Source organism: Brachyhypopomus gauderio, chromosome 12 (assembly GCF_052324685.1).
Source record: "Brachyhypopomus gauderio isolate BG-103 chromosome 12, BGAUD_0.2, whole genome shotgun sequence".
NCBI lineage: Eukaryota > Metazoa > Chordata > Actinopteri > Gymnotiformes > Hypopomidae > Brachyhypopomus > Brachyhypopomus gauderio.
The window spans coordinates 4,743,420-4,763,370 of record NC_135222.1 but is presented as its reverse complement, the minus strand read 5'-3'; the positions used below and the strand labels follow the sequence as shown (position 1 = coordinate 4,763,370).

At 43.1% G+C, this 19,951-nt stretch overlaps 2 protein-coding genes across 6 annotated transcripts in view; one reads left to right on the top strand and one right to left on the bottom strand.

The window, feature by feature from the left end:
- Positions 1-171: 171 nt before the first annotated feature.
- On the top strand, positions 172-7,025 carry nfil3-4 (nuclear factor, interleukin 3 regulated, member 4). 2 transcript variants are annotated; one of them, XM_077024581.1, is made up of 3 exons: positions 172-324; positions 3,613-3,719; positions 4,981-7,025. In XM_077024581.1, exon 3 carries the CDS (start codon positions 5,076-5,078, stop codon positions 5,853-5,855), a length of 780 nt encoding a protein of 259 aa, XP_076880696.1. In that variant the 5' UTR covers positions 172-324; positions 3,613-3,719; positions 4,981-5,075; the 3' UTR covers positions 5,856-7,025. The 2 variants fall into 2 exon arrangements, with proteins under 2 accessions (XP_076880696.1, XP_076880695.1); XM_077024580.1 differs by having other exon boundaries at positions 172-442.
- Positions 7,026-9,302: 2,277 nt separating this feature from the next.
- Positions 9,303-19,951, bottom strand: part of lingo3a (leucine rich repeat and Ig domain containing 3a) — a 20,407-nt gene continuing 9,758 nt past the window's right edge. For 3 of the 4 annotated variants that reach the window (XM_077024571.1, XM_077024570.1, XM_077024573.1), the window contains exon 2: positions 9,303-14,154. In XM_077024571.1, the coding sequence (XP_076880686.1) occupies positions 12,293-14,110 (1,818 nt within the window). In that variant the 5' untranslated portion in view covers positions 14,111-14,154 and the 3' untranslated portion in view covers positions 9,303-12,292. Of the gene's footprint in view, positions 14,155-15,831; positions 16,195-19,951 lie in introns of those variants that run through there. The other variant, XM_077024572.1, reaches the window with a different exon arrangement.

The following is a 19,951-nucleotide window of genomic DNA, read 5'->3' as shown; positions in this document are numbered from 1 at the left end:
ACTATCAGACCACATCTATAACCTTACTACACAGCTCTGTGTGGGCTTACTTATACATACATGCACACAGACACACAAACAGACACACACACACACACACACACACACACACACATGCGTACATCTCACAAACACACACAGAAACAGGCGCACCACAGTGCAGACCTTTGATCTGAGTGTATAGGAGAAGTTTAGTGGTAGAGGGGCTTGTGGGCAGAGTGCCTCCGTGTATGAGGCAGACAGGCAGATTCAGTCACACGGCAATAATAACACCAAAAAGCGACACCTTCTAGCAGGCAGACCACCTGACTAACGCAGTGTCAGGTGAGACATTCATTTCTCTCGCTCGCTTGAAGGGGGTGGAGGGTCTGGCATTAAGAGACATTGAATGTTACCGCTAATGCCAGTGTTTGACCACCCAGCGAGCTTCTGTGAATGAAAGGTAGGACTCCAAAATCTTTTTTTTCTGATGTTCTGATGCCAATTCTAAACAAAAGTTGGACAGTAAATTGATTTCATGCTATACTTTGCTGATTTTATGCAATGTGAACTCGATTCAGTAGAGCAGTTAAGCGATACACTATTGTAACAAGTGATAAACACACACTTTTATTTTGTGGACACATTTGGAGGTGTATTTGACCAAAGATCTTTGGGCAGAATAGTGTATTCCCTCAGCTTGCTTCTATCACATCAATCATCTTCAGAGATAATAGTATTTTTAACAGGAAATCAAAAGGAAAATCCATTGCAGCCTCAGATTTGCCCCTGAAGTACACTCTGTATATACCACTACTAATGTAAAACACATCACTTTTACTTCTGCAAGAGCTAGAGCAAACATTCTACACACACCAAATCAAATTAATACAAAAAAAATCACACCAATCAAATTCATAAGCCTTCGTAAGCTTCATAAGTTTATAGCAATAATAGCTTTTGCATTAAAGTAATAATAATTATTGCAACAATTGTGTACACATAGGCTGTAAAGTGAATTGTACTTGGACTCTTGAAACTTTGTGCTCTTCTACATTTTTTTAAAGTGATGTATTTTTACTCTAAATTTGCCTGTTAGGACTATACCCCTCTAGAGCGAGTTTCGCTTTGTTAAAAGACAGGTGTAGATTTTTTCCGCTGGTAAGTAGGCATATTTACAGGCTGAGTGATTAGAGATAGTCATGATAATATGTGAAATATAGTACAGGGACGAAGCTCAAAAGCTTTAACCTGAACAACGAAGCCAAAACACAGCCAAAAAATTACCCATATGTACAACCCGATGGTCAATAAATACTACTCAATTAGTCCTACTAACACACACTTTCAAGGGAAGAAAACACCAGCTGCTCTAGCCACTAGATTTTGTTGTCTGTTCAACAACACAAAACCTTTTAACGAAAGACCAGGTGCCCTGTGGTAAAAGAAACAGCTCTATGTGGCAAAAAGAAGAAGTTTATGGGGAGTTTGTTACTGAAAAGCAGCATCTAAAATTAGACAGTTAATATGCAGCAGGTGTGGCTCTCAGAGAGCCTCAGGAGAGCTCGCTCCAGGAAGTCTCCATCTTGTCGCCTGATCCGCGGCCCTCCGTGCTCAACATGGGCAAAACCAAAAAGCGAAAATCGATTTGTTCGGTGTCACCACAGCAGCTCTTGAGCTCCCAAAGCCACGCTGGTGCAACTCATCGAATAACTGTTCAAGAAGCTGTCAGAAATTACTAGACCGTTATGGCCCTTCGTTTGTTAACCTGTAGGTATTGGAAGGGAAATGACATGAAAGACAATTAGGAAGAGTTGGTTTATAGGCTGATCCTGAGTGGTGGAAGCAGTGATGTACAACAGTAGAGTAAACGTGCAAGTATTTTTAACTGGTGGTCTTGCCTGTGTCCTACTTCGACATCTTCTCAAACCCTTTTTGCTCACTCAACTGGTGAGTGGTGTGGCACAATAATGCACAACAAAATAAAAGTTGTGGTGTGAAACGTGAAGCAAGAAGCACATCATCACATTTATCATTAGATGTTATGGAAGAGCGGTTAGGACCATATCAGCTTAGATTATTACTGCACTTCATATGATGTCAGGGGCTACATGATTTTTACCAGCTCTCCATGCTGAGGGCGTCTGCGGTGTTCGTTTGCTCAGGGCAGAATGGAAAGTGCATATGTCTGCTGTGTAATGCCAGATGGGTCACTGTCTGATTGACATGCACTTTCATTTCATACTCGTTAGTAGTGTAAAAAGTTTACTGGAAACTTTATACGTTCAAGTTCCAATAAAACAGCTCATGCACAACTACAATCATGCAGTCTCTGTGTGTATGATCCATTAGCACCAAAGCAAATGTCTTTGATACGCGTGCAGGTTTATCACAACCGAATATGGGTGAGCGAGGAACATCAGAAAAAGGGAAAACATCTCGAACAAATGTGATGCCTTTGCTTAAGGTGTGTGCCGTGCACTCTCACTGATCACGGTTTCACCAAGAAGACTTTGACTGTCTAAGATGGGGGAAAAAACAATATTGAAATGGAGAGCGCTCATGGTCACAGAAGACGAAGTCAGGCAGAAATACGCTGAGCGTAGTATTCCCAAAGCATAGAGTTCTCAGTAGAAACACAGTCTCCTGAACCTGCCAAACCTTTACTCTCAACTCCATCTCCATTCAAATGGAGTAAAGATCAGCAGTTTTCTGGGCAGTCATTTCCTGAGGATAATGTAAGGCTTATTTAATGCACCATGGGATGAACTGTAACCATAACCATTCTATATCACCATGCTCCAACAGAAACACTTCCTGATATCACCATGCTCCAACAGAAACACTTCCTGTCAGACCAAAGAATGATTTCTCACTTCAAGTGTATATTGTTTATGTATTATTATATTTAAATTAGTTATGTAATTTAAAGTGTATATAATACACTTTAAGTGTATGTAATAATAACTCAGTCATCAGTCATGTGCAATCATGTCAGTCATGGTAATCATGTCAGTGTCATGTTTAAAATGAATTCCTATTGTGAGGGAATCCTTATTGAAACAACTAATTTCCAGGAACTACCGGCTGGAAGCATTTTCTGAATTTTGATATCCGTCCAGAATGTCAGAGTTGGCAATTTGGAAGTCTCACAGTTCTAACATTCCTGAATATTAAATGGTTAAGAGTAAAGATCAATATACTGTATATATTTCAGCAAACACAGTGAAAACACTGTTACATAATGCAAATAACAATGATTCTAACATATATCCATGTGGTACTCCATCAGCGAACATTGCCTGTAGTGAATATTTGGCATCAGTAAGAGACACTATGGGTCACCTGAAATAAAACATTTTGGGTTAATACAGTATAATCACAATGCAGTTCTCACAATCATGTTATAACACTTTATAGCACTACATATTTCTCCATGAATTTTGTACCATGATATAGTCAGTGTTCATACAGTAATATCTCTTTCTTATGTTTGGCAGTATTGGTGCCTTTTGTCATAAATAGTAAATCAGCATAATTTGACACTATATGTTAGCTTTCCAGTGCTGTTCTGTGTAGCTTCTCTCATTGCTGTGGTTTTGTGTAAGTTTACTGTGTCCCTATCTCCTCTAGATTGGCTTCTTTTGACTCGTCTTTCAATCAAACAACGACGGAAAGCTTGAGTGGCTTTGGGCTTGGCCTGAGTATCCATCTCATCCGTTTGTGTGGTGAACCTTCAGGTGAGCTTCATTCGACTGGCGCTCATGCTGTACTGTTGGCTCACATCCATCTCCTGTGAGTCGGTGCATGATAGATGAGGGGGAAGGGTGGAGGAAGTGGTTAGCCAGCACATGCAGAGGCACTTCACAAACCATAAGAGTGGACACGGTCACATACGAAGTGCCAGAATGAGAATGTGGGGGGCGTGAAGGTGGGGGTTTTTTGTGGGATGAAGGATTAACTGACCAACTCAAAGAGCTTCCATTAACAAATGGTTACTATAAGTCTTGTTCTAAAACTTGTGTCTTGATCTCTTTAACCTCTACTGAATTTATGTCAGTTAATTGTAATCAAGCCAGGCCTGGTGTTAATTTCACAAAAAATTAAGACAACAGAGCTCTACTAATTGCTATCTATATAGTGAAACAGGAAAATAGATAAGTTCCTCTTAAGTTCAAGTTTTGAGAAAGGCTACAATGTGGCAATGATATCAGAATGGAAGGAAGCTACCAAAAGACTAGCTTCTTTAATTGTTCAGAGTTTATTAGCTGATTCGCTGATTTTTCCATGTATGTGATTCAGTATGCCCTGGCTCTGGTGTCTAATCTAATGTTGGGGCCACAGACATTTCCACAAATATGTATGTGGCCCACATAATCTCTATTTGACAAAGCTGTGGAAACATAAACTCAAACTGTGTCAATATTTATGTTAAAGTGTCAACAATGACTTATAACCTGTAAATTATTATAGCATCATTAAATGCACTATAAAACTAGTCATTTTCCCCATCTTTTCAGTTAGCTCAGAAAACGATTACAATTGTCTTTTCTCATTACCATGACTACTGCAATTGTCATTATTATTCCTATTTCTTAGCATAGAACAGCAATAAACCAATGAACTATACAAGCCATATTAGCTATTCTCTTGTTACCTGAGTTCACAGAGTAAGCTGTAAGATGAGTTGTTAGAGGCTTTGTCACAACCACAAGGGGAATTTCCTTTCTTCATTACGCCTCTGTCACTCATGAAAGATCATTACAGGAAAGTAATCATACATAACCTTATGAAAGCAAAGCTTCTGAGGCTCAAGATAGGAAATGGTCACAGGCCAAAATTAAAGCAGATGGTGAAGAAGAGAAGATGAGATGAGAAGAGTGCTGGACTCCTTAGAATGATTTTTATATTTTACAGTACGTGGGACCACAGGTCCTTGTGTAGTTAACGCCTGCTTCAAATTCTCATGGTTTTGTCATCTTATGTGTCCGGTTCTTCTAGGTGGAAGAGTTTACACGGTGACTGAGCAGGCGGCATAACTGAGAGCTTTGAGCTATACGATCAGCCCACCGCTCTGCGGCCGCGTCCGGGAGAGGATGCAGTCAGCGTTCTCGCGGTTCAGGCAGGAGTCCGAGGGGGAGTCCGAGGAGCCATTTCTCCGAGGCCTTCGTCGCAAACGCGAGTTCACCCCGGAAGAGAAGAAGGACGCCTCTTATTGGGAAAAGCGCCGCAAGAACAACGAGGCGGCCAAGCGCTCGCGTGAGAAGCGGCGGGTGAACGACTACATGCTGGAGACGAGGCTGGTGGCTCTGTGCGAGGAGAACGCGGCTCTCCGAGCCGAGCTGTTGAGCCTGAAGCTCCGCTACGGTCTCCTAAGCCCCAGTTCTCCTTACGGTGCGCACCAGAGGAGCTTCCTACAAATACACCCCTACGCCCCATACACAGCAAGCCCTCACATAGACAGAGAGCGCTACTGGGAGAAAAGGGCTCAGGAGCCTCCTCATCTGCCTGGATGTCAGCGATCACCACTGGCCATAGCCACACACCCCTCCTCAGGTTTCGCCCCCACACACTCCTTCCCAACCAGTAGGGGCTGTCCTTACCCTCTGGACGTCCCAGGTCTCCTTTCTTCCTCGACGGCGTCCGTGCTCCCCGGCCCGGTCTTCTCACCACTGGCCGCTTCCCGGTTGGATCTCACGCAGCTAAAGACGGGGATTCACAGGTCCACGTCGGACGAGGAGGGTGAGCAGCAGGTGCCCGCCAATGGCAATGCCTCTCTGCCTCACAAGCTAAGGCTGAAGAACCACAAAGCAGCAGAGAACAAATATGCCAGCACCACAACCACGTCCCCGCAACCCATATGCGTATCTGACTAACACCAGCATGATCAAAATGGTGACACGGGGCTGTATGATCGTTAAACTGTATGGGGCTGTATGATTGTTATGATTGTTCGAACATTGTGATCGCATGCCTATGTGAAAAGACTTTGCATTCTTTTTGCCACGGTTATACCAGCATCAGTGTCAGCCAAGGTCAAATGTTATCAAAACTGCTGCAACCCAATCACCAATCTACCCACTATTGCATAATGACGTTTCCAGACTTGGACAGTAATGACTAGTGTAATCACTGTTTTTTTGCAGTGCTTGTGAAGTCTGCTGGTTTACCATACAGCAATCTACACAGTGTGTGCATGGACAGTTGCATTCTTAGATTCCCTTCTCAGAAATGTCTTGAATTTGCATATGTGTGTGTGTGTGTGTGTGTGTGTGTGTGTGTGTGTGTGTGTGTGTGTGTATGTGTGTGTGTGTGTGTGTGTGCACGTGTGTGTGCACGTGTGTGTGTGTGTGTGTGTGTGTGTGTGTGTGTGTGTGTGTGTGTGTGTGTGTGTGTGTGTGTGTGTGTGAAACTAGTGTCTTGGTCAGTAATCAGTACAACTGACAGATTAAGTGTAGATTTCCAGATCCTTACTAAATCTACCACTGTGAATGATTATGTAACACAATTTGACCATTTTTATGGATATAAATGCTGGCATCACAGAATGTTTTCAACACATACTGGAAACATGTATTTTCTTTTATCAAAATTAATCACCTTCTACAAGTTTAGCATATTCATGTGGAGTCTCACACACTCACCACAGAGTATGTTTTAGACTAAAGTCATAGTACACGTCATGCTCTTTACTGTATCAAATTGGCGTCGGTTGTCAAACATCTTGTTTATTCTCCAAATTTGCCTCCAAAATAAACAACCATTGGCACATCGTCCCTGTGACATTATGATCATTTGAGACATTTTACAAGAACTGCTTTTGGCACCTTTGGTAAGCTAATAATAAAATCTAGGCTAGGAAATAACAATTAATCACCACAAGCACTGCTGGCTACTTCCTCGTCGCTACTTCCTCCTTTTATGGCTAAATGGTCTGCTCATATGCAGGTCTGAGTGAACAGTGAACACAGATGCCTGTTTTGCTTCTGAGCCTTCATTTTTTAACGTTCCCAATTCTCCAAAATGCAGTGGTTGCATATGCCTGTTCTGAGAAATAAATACAATTAAATTTTTAAAATCCAATGAATAAATTATCTTTTTTGACTTTCTTCATTTCATTATTGTGTCAGACTCACCACTAGGAGGGGGGGGGGGGGGTGGGGGAGGGGGGGCAGTTGGGGGGTGTAACGATGTTCTCACATCATCTTGACACGTTATTACAATTATTAGATATCACTAAAGGTCAGATGGGAAATTATAAGAACTTACATGATACATGTCACATAATAAACATATATGTATCATGAATATATCTATCTTAAATGGTTCTTTCTTCAGGCCTACAATAATGACGATGCGTGCTAGCGCTAATAACGCTGCTGGAACGAAACGCGCGAATTGTGGTTTCTCAGTGTTGAGAGAGGGACGTGCAAGTGAAGTTTCAGTGGCGATGAAGGGGTGGGAAGGTGGGGATGGGGGTGTTTCTCAGCAGATATGACTCACTTAAACTAGCGATCAATTGCAGTTCCTACAGCAGTCGCCATCAGCAATACACCGCACACTAGCTCTGAGTTACAGCTCACACACACACACATGGTATTTCTCAAGCAACAATTGATTCATTATAATACTGACTTATTTCATGACTATGACAGTGAACATGTTGCTCGAAAGTTTGTGTCCAGGAAAATATTTAAAACCTCCTGAGTCTGTTTAGCAGTGAAATGGTGGTTTTGGTTGTAATCTTTTGTAAATAAATATCGAGGATGTGCTGACTAAAACGGGCTAAAGAAGATCTGATGGAGACTATAATGCATAGCGGCTCCAGAAGAATATTTGTTAGTATAAGTGGTGGTAGTAGTAGTTAGTTGAATTTTAGTAGTGTAGTGCCGTTCCAGTACACATAGTCACAAAGCAGGTTTATTAAACAATTGCGATCCAAACCCCTAGTGAGGAAGCCAAACAGTGGACAGGTGGCGACAGGTGGCGACAGTGACGGTGGAAACCACTCAAGAGCACAGAAGTAGAACTGCTCTGAGGAGCAGGTGAGTCCATGCTGGAGATGACGCCAGATGTAGATTTGGGCTTGAGATGTCAATTTAAGTACATTTATGTAGAGGCACTTAGACAGAAAACATGAAAGATTATTATCATCATCATTATTAGTTATAATAATCACATTATTATTATTATTATTATTATTTCTGTTGTTATTGCTGTTATAAGTCTTTTTTAAAAACACCTAGATCCCTAGATAAAGCCTAGAAACTTAAATCCTTAGGGAATTTCTTAGGGTTTCTTTTGCTAACTGGCATGAACTAGAAATGTTCGGCCTTGTTATTGATCTAGATATGATCCATAGAACATGTGTAGGCCTTGTTATTGATCTAGACATGGTCCAGAGAACAACACAGGTAGGTTTTGTTATTGTAGTAAAGACTACCCTCATACCTGCATTATGACTCATTATATGGTTCCAAGTTACGTTCTGTATGCACAACACATATTAGGAGATCGCCCAGGAGAGCCAGAAAGCTCACGCACCTTCTCCGTGGTCCAGCACTCTGCCACGCTGCCTTCATCTCTGTTGAGCTCTTTTTGGTATTTTTTTTCTTCTGGTTCCCCTCATGAGCAAAAGCTCAGCAGAAGAAAGAAGAGAAAAGGGGAACTCGTAAAGCAGTACAGATTGTCATCTTTGTCTTTTAGATCAGGTCTTCACATCCTCAAACTAAATGAACTCAGTCTCACAGAAGTACAGAGTCTGGCTTCTGGGTTTTAGTGCCCCTTTAACACACTGTGTTAACCAACCAACCAAAGGGGTTTTTTTCTGTACATTGATGAACCATAGTGATATGATGTAACGCTGGCTTGGATAAAATGGGGGTTTCTTGATTCACTCTTCTATTTACTCCTCAGCCCTGTGTCCTCCTCTTATATTGATTGTTGTTTGATGCAGATAAAATAAAAACTATTGATCACAAAAAAACACTATACATGTAGTAGTTTAGTACTGCTGTATACACCTTAACATGCTTGTTACACTAACCACCTAAGTAACAAATCCTCAGATCAGATAAACATGTAGCCTAATTTGAATTACTTCCCCTGCAACCAAATTATTAAAATATTACAAAGTTGATGTTACACAGGGCAGAAATTACTCCTAAACTTTAAACGTCTCTAACTTAATGTCAGTTAAAATCGCAGCTTGAATTAATTTATTTATTACCAAACTAAATATAAACAAAACATTGAAATGATTGATTATTAATTTTATTGTTTTTTGAGATCAGTTTTCTTTACATCTTTAAAAAAAGTGATAAAGATGCTATGAACATTAAGAAGAGACATTCATTCACGCATCATTGCCATTTTATGTATCAGTAATAAGCAATATCATTCCAGACATTGACATGTAAATATAATCTGAATTGCATTCATTGTACTCTATTGTCCATTATATTGTACATTTTCAAATATACATATTCATTTTTTTACTACAGTTGTTGAATAATAACTTAATCTGTGAGCATTATCTCTTTAAAAGTGAAACAGTAGAGGTTTAGATAACTTCTCTTTTTCATTATTATCATTATCAGACTACAGTGCACAACCTATTGCTGTATCTGAACCACACTGTCATTAATACAGTAAACAATCATGCAGTGGCCTGCCCCACTTCTCTTGCTTGCTAAGAAGTGTGTCAAGTGTTCAACTAGCATCTTGGCTACAAATACTCAGGAGGCTAAACAGAAGCACCAGGCCACAGCTTGGAATTCTTAGCCAAAACAACAGCATGTGTACACATGGTGGACTGTTCTTCTGACTCTCCAGAGACCTGCACTCAAATAGCTAAGAGACTACTCCAGAACATTTCAATACTGAAATATTTATCTCTCTGAACATTTGGTGTGATTCGCTGTGTTTCAAGACATGTGATTCATTTCAGTTTTGGTTTTATTTTGACTTTTGGTGTAACATTTTTTTTTATTTGAATTTAATTTTCATTTTAATTAATTACTATCAGACATGTTTTGTGTTATTTTTCATATGTTTTTACTTGATTCACACTCAGGAAATGTGATGTTTATTTAGTCAACTAATATATGCATGGTGCGTGTCAAAAAGAGTATCACATTCAAAAAGTCTACCTAAGACTTAAGTTCTTAGCTAAACGAGTCCTGTATTTATGTACTCATTAGAAGTCTGCTCATCTTTTAACCTTCCTTAACCAGATAGGAAGGCCAAAATGTCAGCTATACCCTAAGGAAACTGAAAGGAAACCCTTCTACTGACCAATCAGGATACAGAATGTGTTTGTTTAAGACACATAGGTTTCTAATTGGTGGATATGTTTGGATAGCCAATCAAAGAGAAAAAGCAAACATACAAAAATTATTAATATAAGAAAGAACTGGATTAAGACTTCTCATTGAGTCTAAACAATACATTCATACTCACCAATGTCTAACAAACTGTTTCAAATTGTACTGGTTATATAACTGGAGCCAAAGTCAAAATTTAAGGTGTAAATATACTGAACAGCTAAATCTGGGCAATCTAGTGCACATGCCTGACCCAGTGGACTATGCATTTCTTAACCATGATCTCGCACTTCATCTTAGAAGAAGAGAGAAAAAGGGTTGGAAATGAACCATTTGGTTGGACATTTCATTTGAAAATTTCTTTGGAGAACTTACTGACAATAAATTAAGATGGCATTCATTTAGTGCTGAATTTAGCATTACTATAACTTCAAGGAACTGGAAATGTTTGTAAGCATAAACAGAAGACAGCAAAGACATTTTAGGATACACACATTTATAAACAGTGAATGTACAGTGAAAGAATAAAACCAACTTGGACAGTCTTTCCATTCTGTTCAAAACATGGTGTGAAGATGATTAGTCTTTAAAAATATAAACCTTTTTTATTATTTTAGTAACCTGGAACATTTGCTTTTTAGAGTGTAGTCCATTGTTATATCTTCAACTAAGCTTTTAATGGCAAAAAGCAATATAATACACAGTAGTCTCCACTTAGTATAAAATTCAGCTTATGAGATACAGAGCCTATACATAGACAATAACTCTACTGCTTTGGGGAAATATATTAGAAGGGTTCATGCTCGAATACCCTGTGATATTAAATACTTCCCACCAGCTGAGGGCAGTAGTGTAGCTTAGTTAAATCATTTTGGATGCAGGGATGGGCACCGTAGTTACATTTATACATACTGTCGGCCATATGACATTATTAATTATAAACACAATATATACTTTTTCAAGGAAAACAGAGGAAAAAAATGTTTATAACTAATACCTTCTGCATTGTCTGTTCAGAATGTTTCTCACAATAAAATATAATAGTGTTTTAAAAGCCTATCAAAACATGACAAAACTAGACACAGAAACACTATACACAAACAGCTATATATACAGTTACAAATACCTGAACATCTTTATACAATAAAAATATCACACTGCTAATATTGGTGATTAACAGATAAAAGGTTTTTTTCTGCAGTAAGAAAACAGTAAATGTGCTTTGTGTATCATTTCAACACCACTGCCTTTGTGCAGATTAGTCTGCAGGATGTCAAATCAATTATCACAATTAGGACGCAGCATTATGAGAACTTGGTAACAGTTTCACCTCAGGAGGTGACACTAGTCACTGGGCATAACAAAGTGGGTTTCATTCTATAATTGTCTACATCATCATTTAATTGGTGGCTGGCAGTGCAAACCGTGTATGCTGCTGCTGTCATTGTAAACAGCACCAAACAAGCCCCGTCCTGGTCTGGACCAACTCAACACCCATCACCAAACCTCTGAGCTGGACTTTATAACATTTTGGCAATTCCTTGGCAGTCAGAGAGCACCTCTGATAATGCACCTACAGTATTAGAATGTGCTCAGATGTCAGACAACCTACTTTTTTCACAGGTTTTTGTAATAACACTTCTAATTATTTAAATATTAATTTGTGCTGCTGTACAGTTATTCAATAAGGCCAACAGATATTCCTTGTTGGTCTCTATAATTAAATGAGATATCGTGTATGAGCTTTCAGAGCATACGTTGCTAAATTGCTGAAGCAATTGTTATATAATTGTAAGAATTACTGTTTAATCATGGCTTATTTCTTTATATGTTGAAATATGTAGAGATATAGGACATCAGTAGTTGACATCTCAGTGACTACAGTAAAAGTGACTCTGAAAATTGTCTTCAAAACTGAAGGGCAAATACATACAACAAACTCTTCCGTGCTGTTCTTAGTTACCCTGTCTTCATAGTGTTTTACACCTTCATATCATCTTCATGTTGAATTTTCGAGCCCCTCCTTGACCTCCACTGTTTGTGGGGCCATCCACCTTCCGGAAGGAGTACTCTACTGAAAAGTTGTTCTTGTGCTGTCCACGTCCACGGCTCCACACGAACAAGAGAAGGAAGCAGAAAAGGACCACACCCAGAAATGTGATACAGCCCATGGCTGTGGACACCAGGATGGTCTTGAGGTCTAACGTGAACTTCAGGAAGACGTGCGTGTCATTCTGGTTTGTGTCATTGAGGTCACCCACGTAGTAGGTGCGATTCGCCGTGACGGCCGCATCCAGCGGCAGCCCGCTGACCGTCAGCGTGGCGAAGTAGGTGTCGTTGCCTCCGGCGTTGCTGGCGATGCAGATGTACGTGCCGCTGTCCGTCACCTGGGCGTACCGGATCTCCAGCGTGCCCTCCGCGAGCACTGTGACGCGGCCCAGGCTCTTAGTGGTGATGCGGCGGCGCTGGGGTGAGATCCAGAAGATGACCGGCGCCGGCTCCCCTTCCGCCTGGCACAGGAACGACACCGCCTGGCCCTCGCGAGCACTCAGCTGCTGCAGTTTACGGTTGCGAATCTTGGGCCGCTGGCAGGTGAAGTGGTTGAGGAGCGTCGCGTCGGAGAAGGCGCTGATGGCCTTGCCCTGAACCTCGACGGGCGTGGCGCACACCGGCGGCCGGCCGCCGAAGCCGAGGCTCTTGCGTCGCTGCAGGACCCATAGCAGGCGGCAGTCACAGGACAGCGGGTTCCCGTCCACCCGCAGTGTTTCCAGAGTGCTCACTGAGTGGAAGGCCGACTCCTCCAGCGTTACCAGAGCGTTGTTGGACAGGTTGAGCAAACGGATCTGCTGTAGGCCTCCCAGACCAAACGTCTGCACAGACACCAATTTGGTGCCCACAAGGTGCAGCTCTTTCAGACGGACCAGGTCACGTAGGGCCCAGGACTCCAGAACAGAGATGGGGTTGTAAGAAAGGTTCAGGCGTACTAAGTGGATAAGGTTACGGAGGGCACCGGTGGGAATTGTGGTGATGTTTGTGTTGGTAATAGTCAGCCAGGACAAGTTTAAGCCCTGAAAACTGTGTGGGGAAATGTACTCTAAGAAGGGCCAGTGGTCTATCTCTAGACCCCGGAGACCACCCAGCTTACGGAAGTTCTGTTCCTCCAACAAGGCGATGCTGAGGTAGCGTAGTCGAAGCGTGACCAAGCCACGGAGGTAGGAAAGGGCCTGACCTGAGACAGAGGTCAGGTTGCATCTTTCGATGGTGAGCTCCTGCAGGCCGACCAAGCCCAGGAAGGCCTTGTTGGAGATGTACACCAGGTCATTGTCACCCACCTCCAGGTTTCGAAGGTTACGCAGATCCTGGAAAGTGAAGTCGAGCAAGATGACCAGCTTATTCCCACTGAGGTCCAAAGTCGTGAGATTGGCGAGGTGTGAGAAGGCCCCCATTGGCACCAGCTTCAACTGGTTGGCACGCAGGCGCAACACGCGTAGATTGAGCAGGCTGGAGAAAGCGTTGGGTTCTAGCACGCTGATGAGGTTCTCACTGAGGTCCAGCTCTTCCAAACAGACGAGTCCTGCAAGATCTGCATGCTCCACCCAGCGCAGACTGTTACCACGCAGGTCCAGAAGTCGCGTTTCGGCGGAAATTCCATTCGGAAACGAATTCAAGTGCTTGTTCTGGCAAGTCACAGCCCTCCTCTGGGCCACACAATCACAGTGCACCGGACAACTTTGGCCCTGTGAGCCAGGGGCTGTGACAAACAATAGCCAAAGACCCAACAAGCCCAGGCCTGGACAGACAGCCATGCCCCTTCTCAGCCTTACTAGGACTGGATCAGAGCACCAGACACCTAGACACAACAAAACAGAGAGCACAAAAACACATGGTTAATTATCTCCCTCTGGTGTTTCTATGACAAAGTTACATAATAGCCACTTACACAAGCCCATTGTGGTTACTGAGCATATTGTGTGGAGGCAGGTGGTTAATGGAGGTGGAGGTGCTCACTAGGAGAGTCTCCAATGGCCCTGTTGGAAGTACATTAATGACCTGTGCATCATGCCCTGTGTGCTGCACCTTGGAAAAATGTTCCAAAATCAGCATTTTTATAATGGAATGGAAATTAGCCGACAAAACACAGTGAACAATGGGGAAAGGGTCATGGTGAAATGAGACAAAACTAGGTCAGTGCAGAGCTCATGCACCTGATGCATATGCCACAGCTTACAATGCACAATAATCCCAACACATCCCAAAACATGGAATATGATAAAAACACAAAGCCAACGCACGTGACTTCAGGGCCACGACAGGACGGCTGTTTCTGTGCTCTGAGTGCACTCTGAGGTTCCCTCGACCAAAACCAGGACTGACTGCTTCAGCTACTCCACTACAGAAGAGGTATTACTCAAGCAGCCAGAACACAGTGGCACAGTCGGCTTCAGTGAATGTTCTGGAACGGGGTTGCAGAAATATCCTTGCTTGCCATGAGTGGGCAGAGCAGGAAACTCACAAAAAAAGTGAAAAGGCCAACGTTGCACCTTTTCCCACCCTGGTCTCGTCCGTCGCACAAGAAGTAACGACGCATGCTGCCTTTGAGACTCATCACGGCACGCCACGCCACGCCACGTCTTCTCAAACGTCTGTCCGTACTGAGACAAGGGCATTCAGAGGATAACTGCCCCATGTTCCATGTCCCATGTCATTTATGGTGACATCCTAATCGGAGAACAGCACCAAATGGCCCTGGTATAGATGGGTGTAGTGACAGTGGGGCACAGCAAGCAAACTCCCAATTATGGTTAATGCTTTTTGCATATTTCAAGTAAACTTGAGTTATTTGTTACATTCAGTTTACAAGTAAACATTACAAGTGCATAGGGATAAATGGCTAAATACACAGTCATTACACTCAGGTGTTGGCTGCAGCCTGATGATCTTTAAATCATTCTTCTTGCCTCTTGGTTAGTACGTATGCCCACTGAAATCTCATGGAATTAATTTGCATAAGTCTCTAGCTAATTATAATTAAGCAAGCAATTATTCAGTGCTTAGTACTGAAGAAAAATAATAGCACGGATGACATTCATTTGGAATTTTTGAACACGCTGACTTTTCCTGAAATGTGATAACAGATTTTTTTGATGAATGCATAGGATAATCATCTTATCTTAATTAAACTTATTTGTTCAAGCATAATTTTTCAATTAATTATTGTTAATTTTACCTCTCTCAAAATGAAGTCTGACTTAATTACCCTTTTAAGGATTTAAGCCTTTCATATTCTTTGAAGCAATCGTGATATAAATACATGCAGCACTTGAGTAAGTCAGGGGATGATACATTTCTCTATAATACAGTATGAACAGCATCTGATGTAGGAATTTCTCATCAAAGGCTCTCATCTAAATTCAATTCTTTCAAGTACATGAGCAAAGAAACCAATATACATGCCTAAATTAATTATCATCCATATCACACAAAGGGGGCCGTCATGTTCTGCCAAAGTGAGGTAATGCAGACTCACCTCTGGTTCAAAAGTTCAATAGATCCCTTCTTCAAGTGCCAGCCTGTTGTTGGAGAATGGCATTTAAGCGTTAAGAACCCCGAGAGACCCCCTCTCTCTGCCCTCCCCCGTCCTCTCTGGTGACACAGACACGTGGCCAACCTCTGGCTCAACCCTGTATCGAGTGACACTAAGCAGCCCATCCAGTCAGCATGGTCAGCCCTCGCCAAGTGACAGCCGGAGTGAAAGAACTTCCTTCAGCTGCCAGGTAAATGGATGAGACTCACTCATCTCGGATGAGGAGCCAAACGAGGAGCCCGCTGTGTCACTCAGGAACACTGCTGGCAATGTTGCCACAGAAATGATATTATTGCTCAACGCAGTGATTTACCATATGCACCCCCCCCCCCTCACCCAACACTCCAACCGCAGCATTCTTTAACTCAGTGGTTCCCAAACTTTTTCTGTCGTGCCCCCCTTTAGTAGATGAGAATAATTTGGTGCCCCCCCATGCGCCCAATAATTTTTGTTGAGCGGGGGGGGGGGGGGGGGGGGGGGGTTGATGCCGCGATAGCGGTCGATCGCCAGTAGTTAGCGATTTCAAACAGTACACCACCGACGTGCGCATGTTTTACTTCCAACAACCTCCGCGCCCCCCCTGCAATACCTCCGCGCCCCCCCTAGGGGGCGCGCCCCCCACTTTGGGAACCACTGCTTTAACTTATCATCCAGAAGGTTGAGCTCACTTGAACACATTATGGACTTAAATAATAGCCTCATACCAATTGCCCCCCAAACGCACTTTTAAAAGGTCTCACTAAGGACTAATTGCCTAAATGATGATTTGCTTACAACATCCAACGCCCCTAATGAATTTCAATATTGGCTCCGCTGATAGAGCCCGGGAGATTGATATCCACGACTGAAGGCCCTTGGGTTTCCGGCAGCGAGGGGCAAGTGAATAATGCATTACATCATGGTATTTATAAGGGCCGCGGGGCCAAGAGATCGGCCTCTCGGGGGCCCAACACAGAAGCGGACGCCTGCCAGCTTAGATGCAGGGCCCGAGGCTCGGCAGTAGACGCTGCACTTTCATCAGCCCCAGGTGCAGTTGAGTGTCGAATATCGCGGCCAACGCTGTAACGAGAGGAAGATGAAAGCAGAGGCCTTGGCAGGGCGGCGCAGGAGACGCGTCACCGCCGTTCGCCCCCTCGGCCAGGTGGCCGGCGCCGGACCCGAGGTTACGGAACAAGCAGTCATCAAGCAACGCACTAATGAAGCAGATATGAGAATGTGGGGGGGAGATTAGCACACAGCCCTGCACAAACAGGAGCCTGTTCAGGTGAGAAGCGTCCACATGTTAGACCGTCGGGGATATTGAAACAGGATCAGGGGGGGGGGATTGTGTGGAAGCTGAAGCCAGACTGTCTGCAGATTAATGAGTCTCAAACAGTCATGGGCTTGGGGACCTGTGCAGAATTATCAAAGCAAAACATCAGAAAAGCGTCATGTGTCTGGCGAAGGACTGTGGGAGGGATTGTATTTAAGACCTTTGGTCTTCCCATATGTGCAACACACTGTGGGGACCTGCACACAGTCTGTGATTGAGTGTGTTTACAACAGTACACAGGCACACGGTAATATAGGAACTCTAGAGTCAAAGTTCTCCCTCAAAAAAATGTCTACCTGCCCTGAGGGGTAATACATACATCCCTTCCTATCTGATACTTATAGCATTACCTGTTCTGATTAATTTAAAGATAAATAAAAAACACCTCACTTCTGTTGAGTCCAAGCCGGTATAACATGCTAACCATTAGCCATTAGATGCTCTGTGATTTTTTTTTTCATGAAGATTAGCATGCTAAATGTAAGCCAAGATATTCTTTAGGACACTGTTGTAGTTACCGTTCCGAGATAAAATGTAAAAAGAAAAAGAGAGGGAGAAAAATATTTGGGGAAGAACTTCAGAGCACATAAAAAAAAAAAAAACTGATAGGGCAACTATAATCCTTTTTTATGGAAAAAGAGGGAGAACTTTATTGTATATTGTTTATAAAACCTTTATAAAATAATTATAAAAAACTTTTATAAAAACTATTGTTTTTATTTTTATTATTATAATTATTATTTATGTAATTATTTGATTTTACAGAATACAACAAAAAGAATCTGACAACTTAAGACCATGGAGTTAAATGACAACAAGCACATTTATTTTATATAAACATAAAATGTGTTGGACAAGTAAATGTATATTTGCTTCTTCACCACACATACTGTACGCACGAGGCAAGTTTATTTATACAGTACCTTTCATACACACTGGCAGTTTAAGCAACACAGCCTGCATATACCCAGGAGAAACCGACACTAGAAACAGATGGAGACCAGGATGCCTGACGAGCAGAGCATGAATGAGAAAAGGCAGGAGGTCTGTGTGGGCATCGTCACGGTGACCCGAGACGGCGGCCGCCGCCCCTTCCTGGAGGCGGTGCGACGCACCAGACGGATCTCTCCTGGTCCTTGCCTACACCGCAGCCGCGCGTAGACAAACACCGAGCCTTTCCGCTCCGCAGCGCGCCGGTTCAGAACACCCATCCGTCAACCGAGGGGGCCGGCAGGGCGCGGGCGGCCTGGTCAGACGATGGACGCCCCGGGGGGTGCGGCCGCTACCTGGGCAGGCGGTGATCTACGGCGGGAGTGTCTGCACTCGGCCTCGGCAAAGGATGGAGAGGTCGGGGGAATGACAAACCTTCCAAATAGCATCCATTGTGTGTCTCAATAACAATGCAGTCAGTGACAATAAACACACTCAAGTACACAGTCAGAGCCACTGATGTTTAACCACTTAGGTTTGTTAGTAATACTACCTTAACCACAGAGGGACAAAAAAAAAGGATTCATTCAGTTAGCTTGAAAGATGCCCTTGTGTCTGACAAGAAGTGAAAACGAACCTGCTGTTGCGGTGCAGAGCAGTTCAGGAACGGCCAACTGTCACATGACCCTTCCGGGGATCAAATGTCAAGTGCATTTGTGGGGGAAAAGACAGAGGCGGGCACAGGTGAGTAATATCCCTTGGACGGAGTGGGGGGGGGGGGGGGGGGGGGGATAGGACTCCAGTACACACACCAAAGCAGAGCTCAGCACACCAGACAGCACGATCTGGGTCTGGTGACCCAATGCTGGAGTTTCTGACCCCTGTGTCTCACAAAGGCAGACCTTCTGGGAACCACACAGAACAAACGACAGGTCATTAGCAATTGCCAAACAGATCTGACCGCAAAAAAAAAAAAGGATGCAGACAGAAAACTCCTGTGGCCCCGGGGGCTCGTTGGCGTTCTGCAGCAATGGCAGACGTAGATGCCGGGGACACCCGATGCTACAGAGGCAAAGAACGATCAATGTGGGCTTCATAATGGAAGCCACACTGGTGTCGATGAGAGCAGCGATCCCACTTGTACATTAGCCAGCCTTCACACGCAGGTGCAAGCCAACTGTGGTTAAGGTGGAGGAAAACTGAAAGACACAGATTCACTCAAATGAATCTTGCGTACCGGTAAAGCAAAAAGCATCGATGCCTAATGGTGGACAGCCAGCAAGTGCTACAGTAAATCTGATGTGGCATCTGGTGTTTGGGGTGCGTGCACACACCAGTTAAAATAGCTCTTCGCGCTACATTGTTTTTCAGTTCTTAAAGGCCTTTTCATTTGATCAGATGAAAAGGTCCTGAGAGTATTATTCATTATAGCACCAATTACCATGTCTTGAGTGACAGAATAGACTGCTGAAGGTGGCATTGTTGGGTTTTTTCTTTTGGTTAATACATAGCCTTCTCCTTTGGGGTTGTAACCTCTGGAAGAACTTATTTTTTTGTGCTGGGTTTTAACAGGAAACATCTATAATGTCCCTGATATATGACATAGTACCACATAATGCACTCTGGAGGGTGATGGATGTCCCACAGTGCATCAAAGCCCCTACAGACATAATGGTCAGTGTACCTCAAAATTAAAACATGACACACTAGATCGACACAACGTCACCACATGACCCCTTCTCCTGAGTACAAGATCTGCAAGATCTTACTTTCACACTTCCTCATTACCTTCAAGTTATTGAATCCACCCCAAGCACTAAT

What these genes read in the sequence shown, in the direction of transcription:
- nfil3-4 (XM_077024581.1), top strand. Translation starts at nt 5,076, where the DNA reads ATGCAGTCAGCGTTCTCGCGGTTCAGGCAGGAGTCCGAGGGGGAGTCC.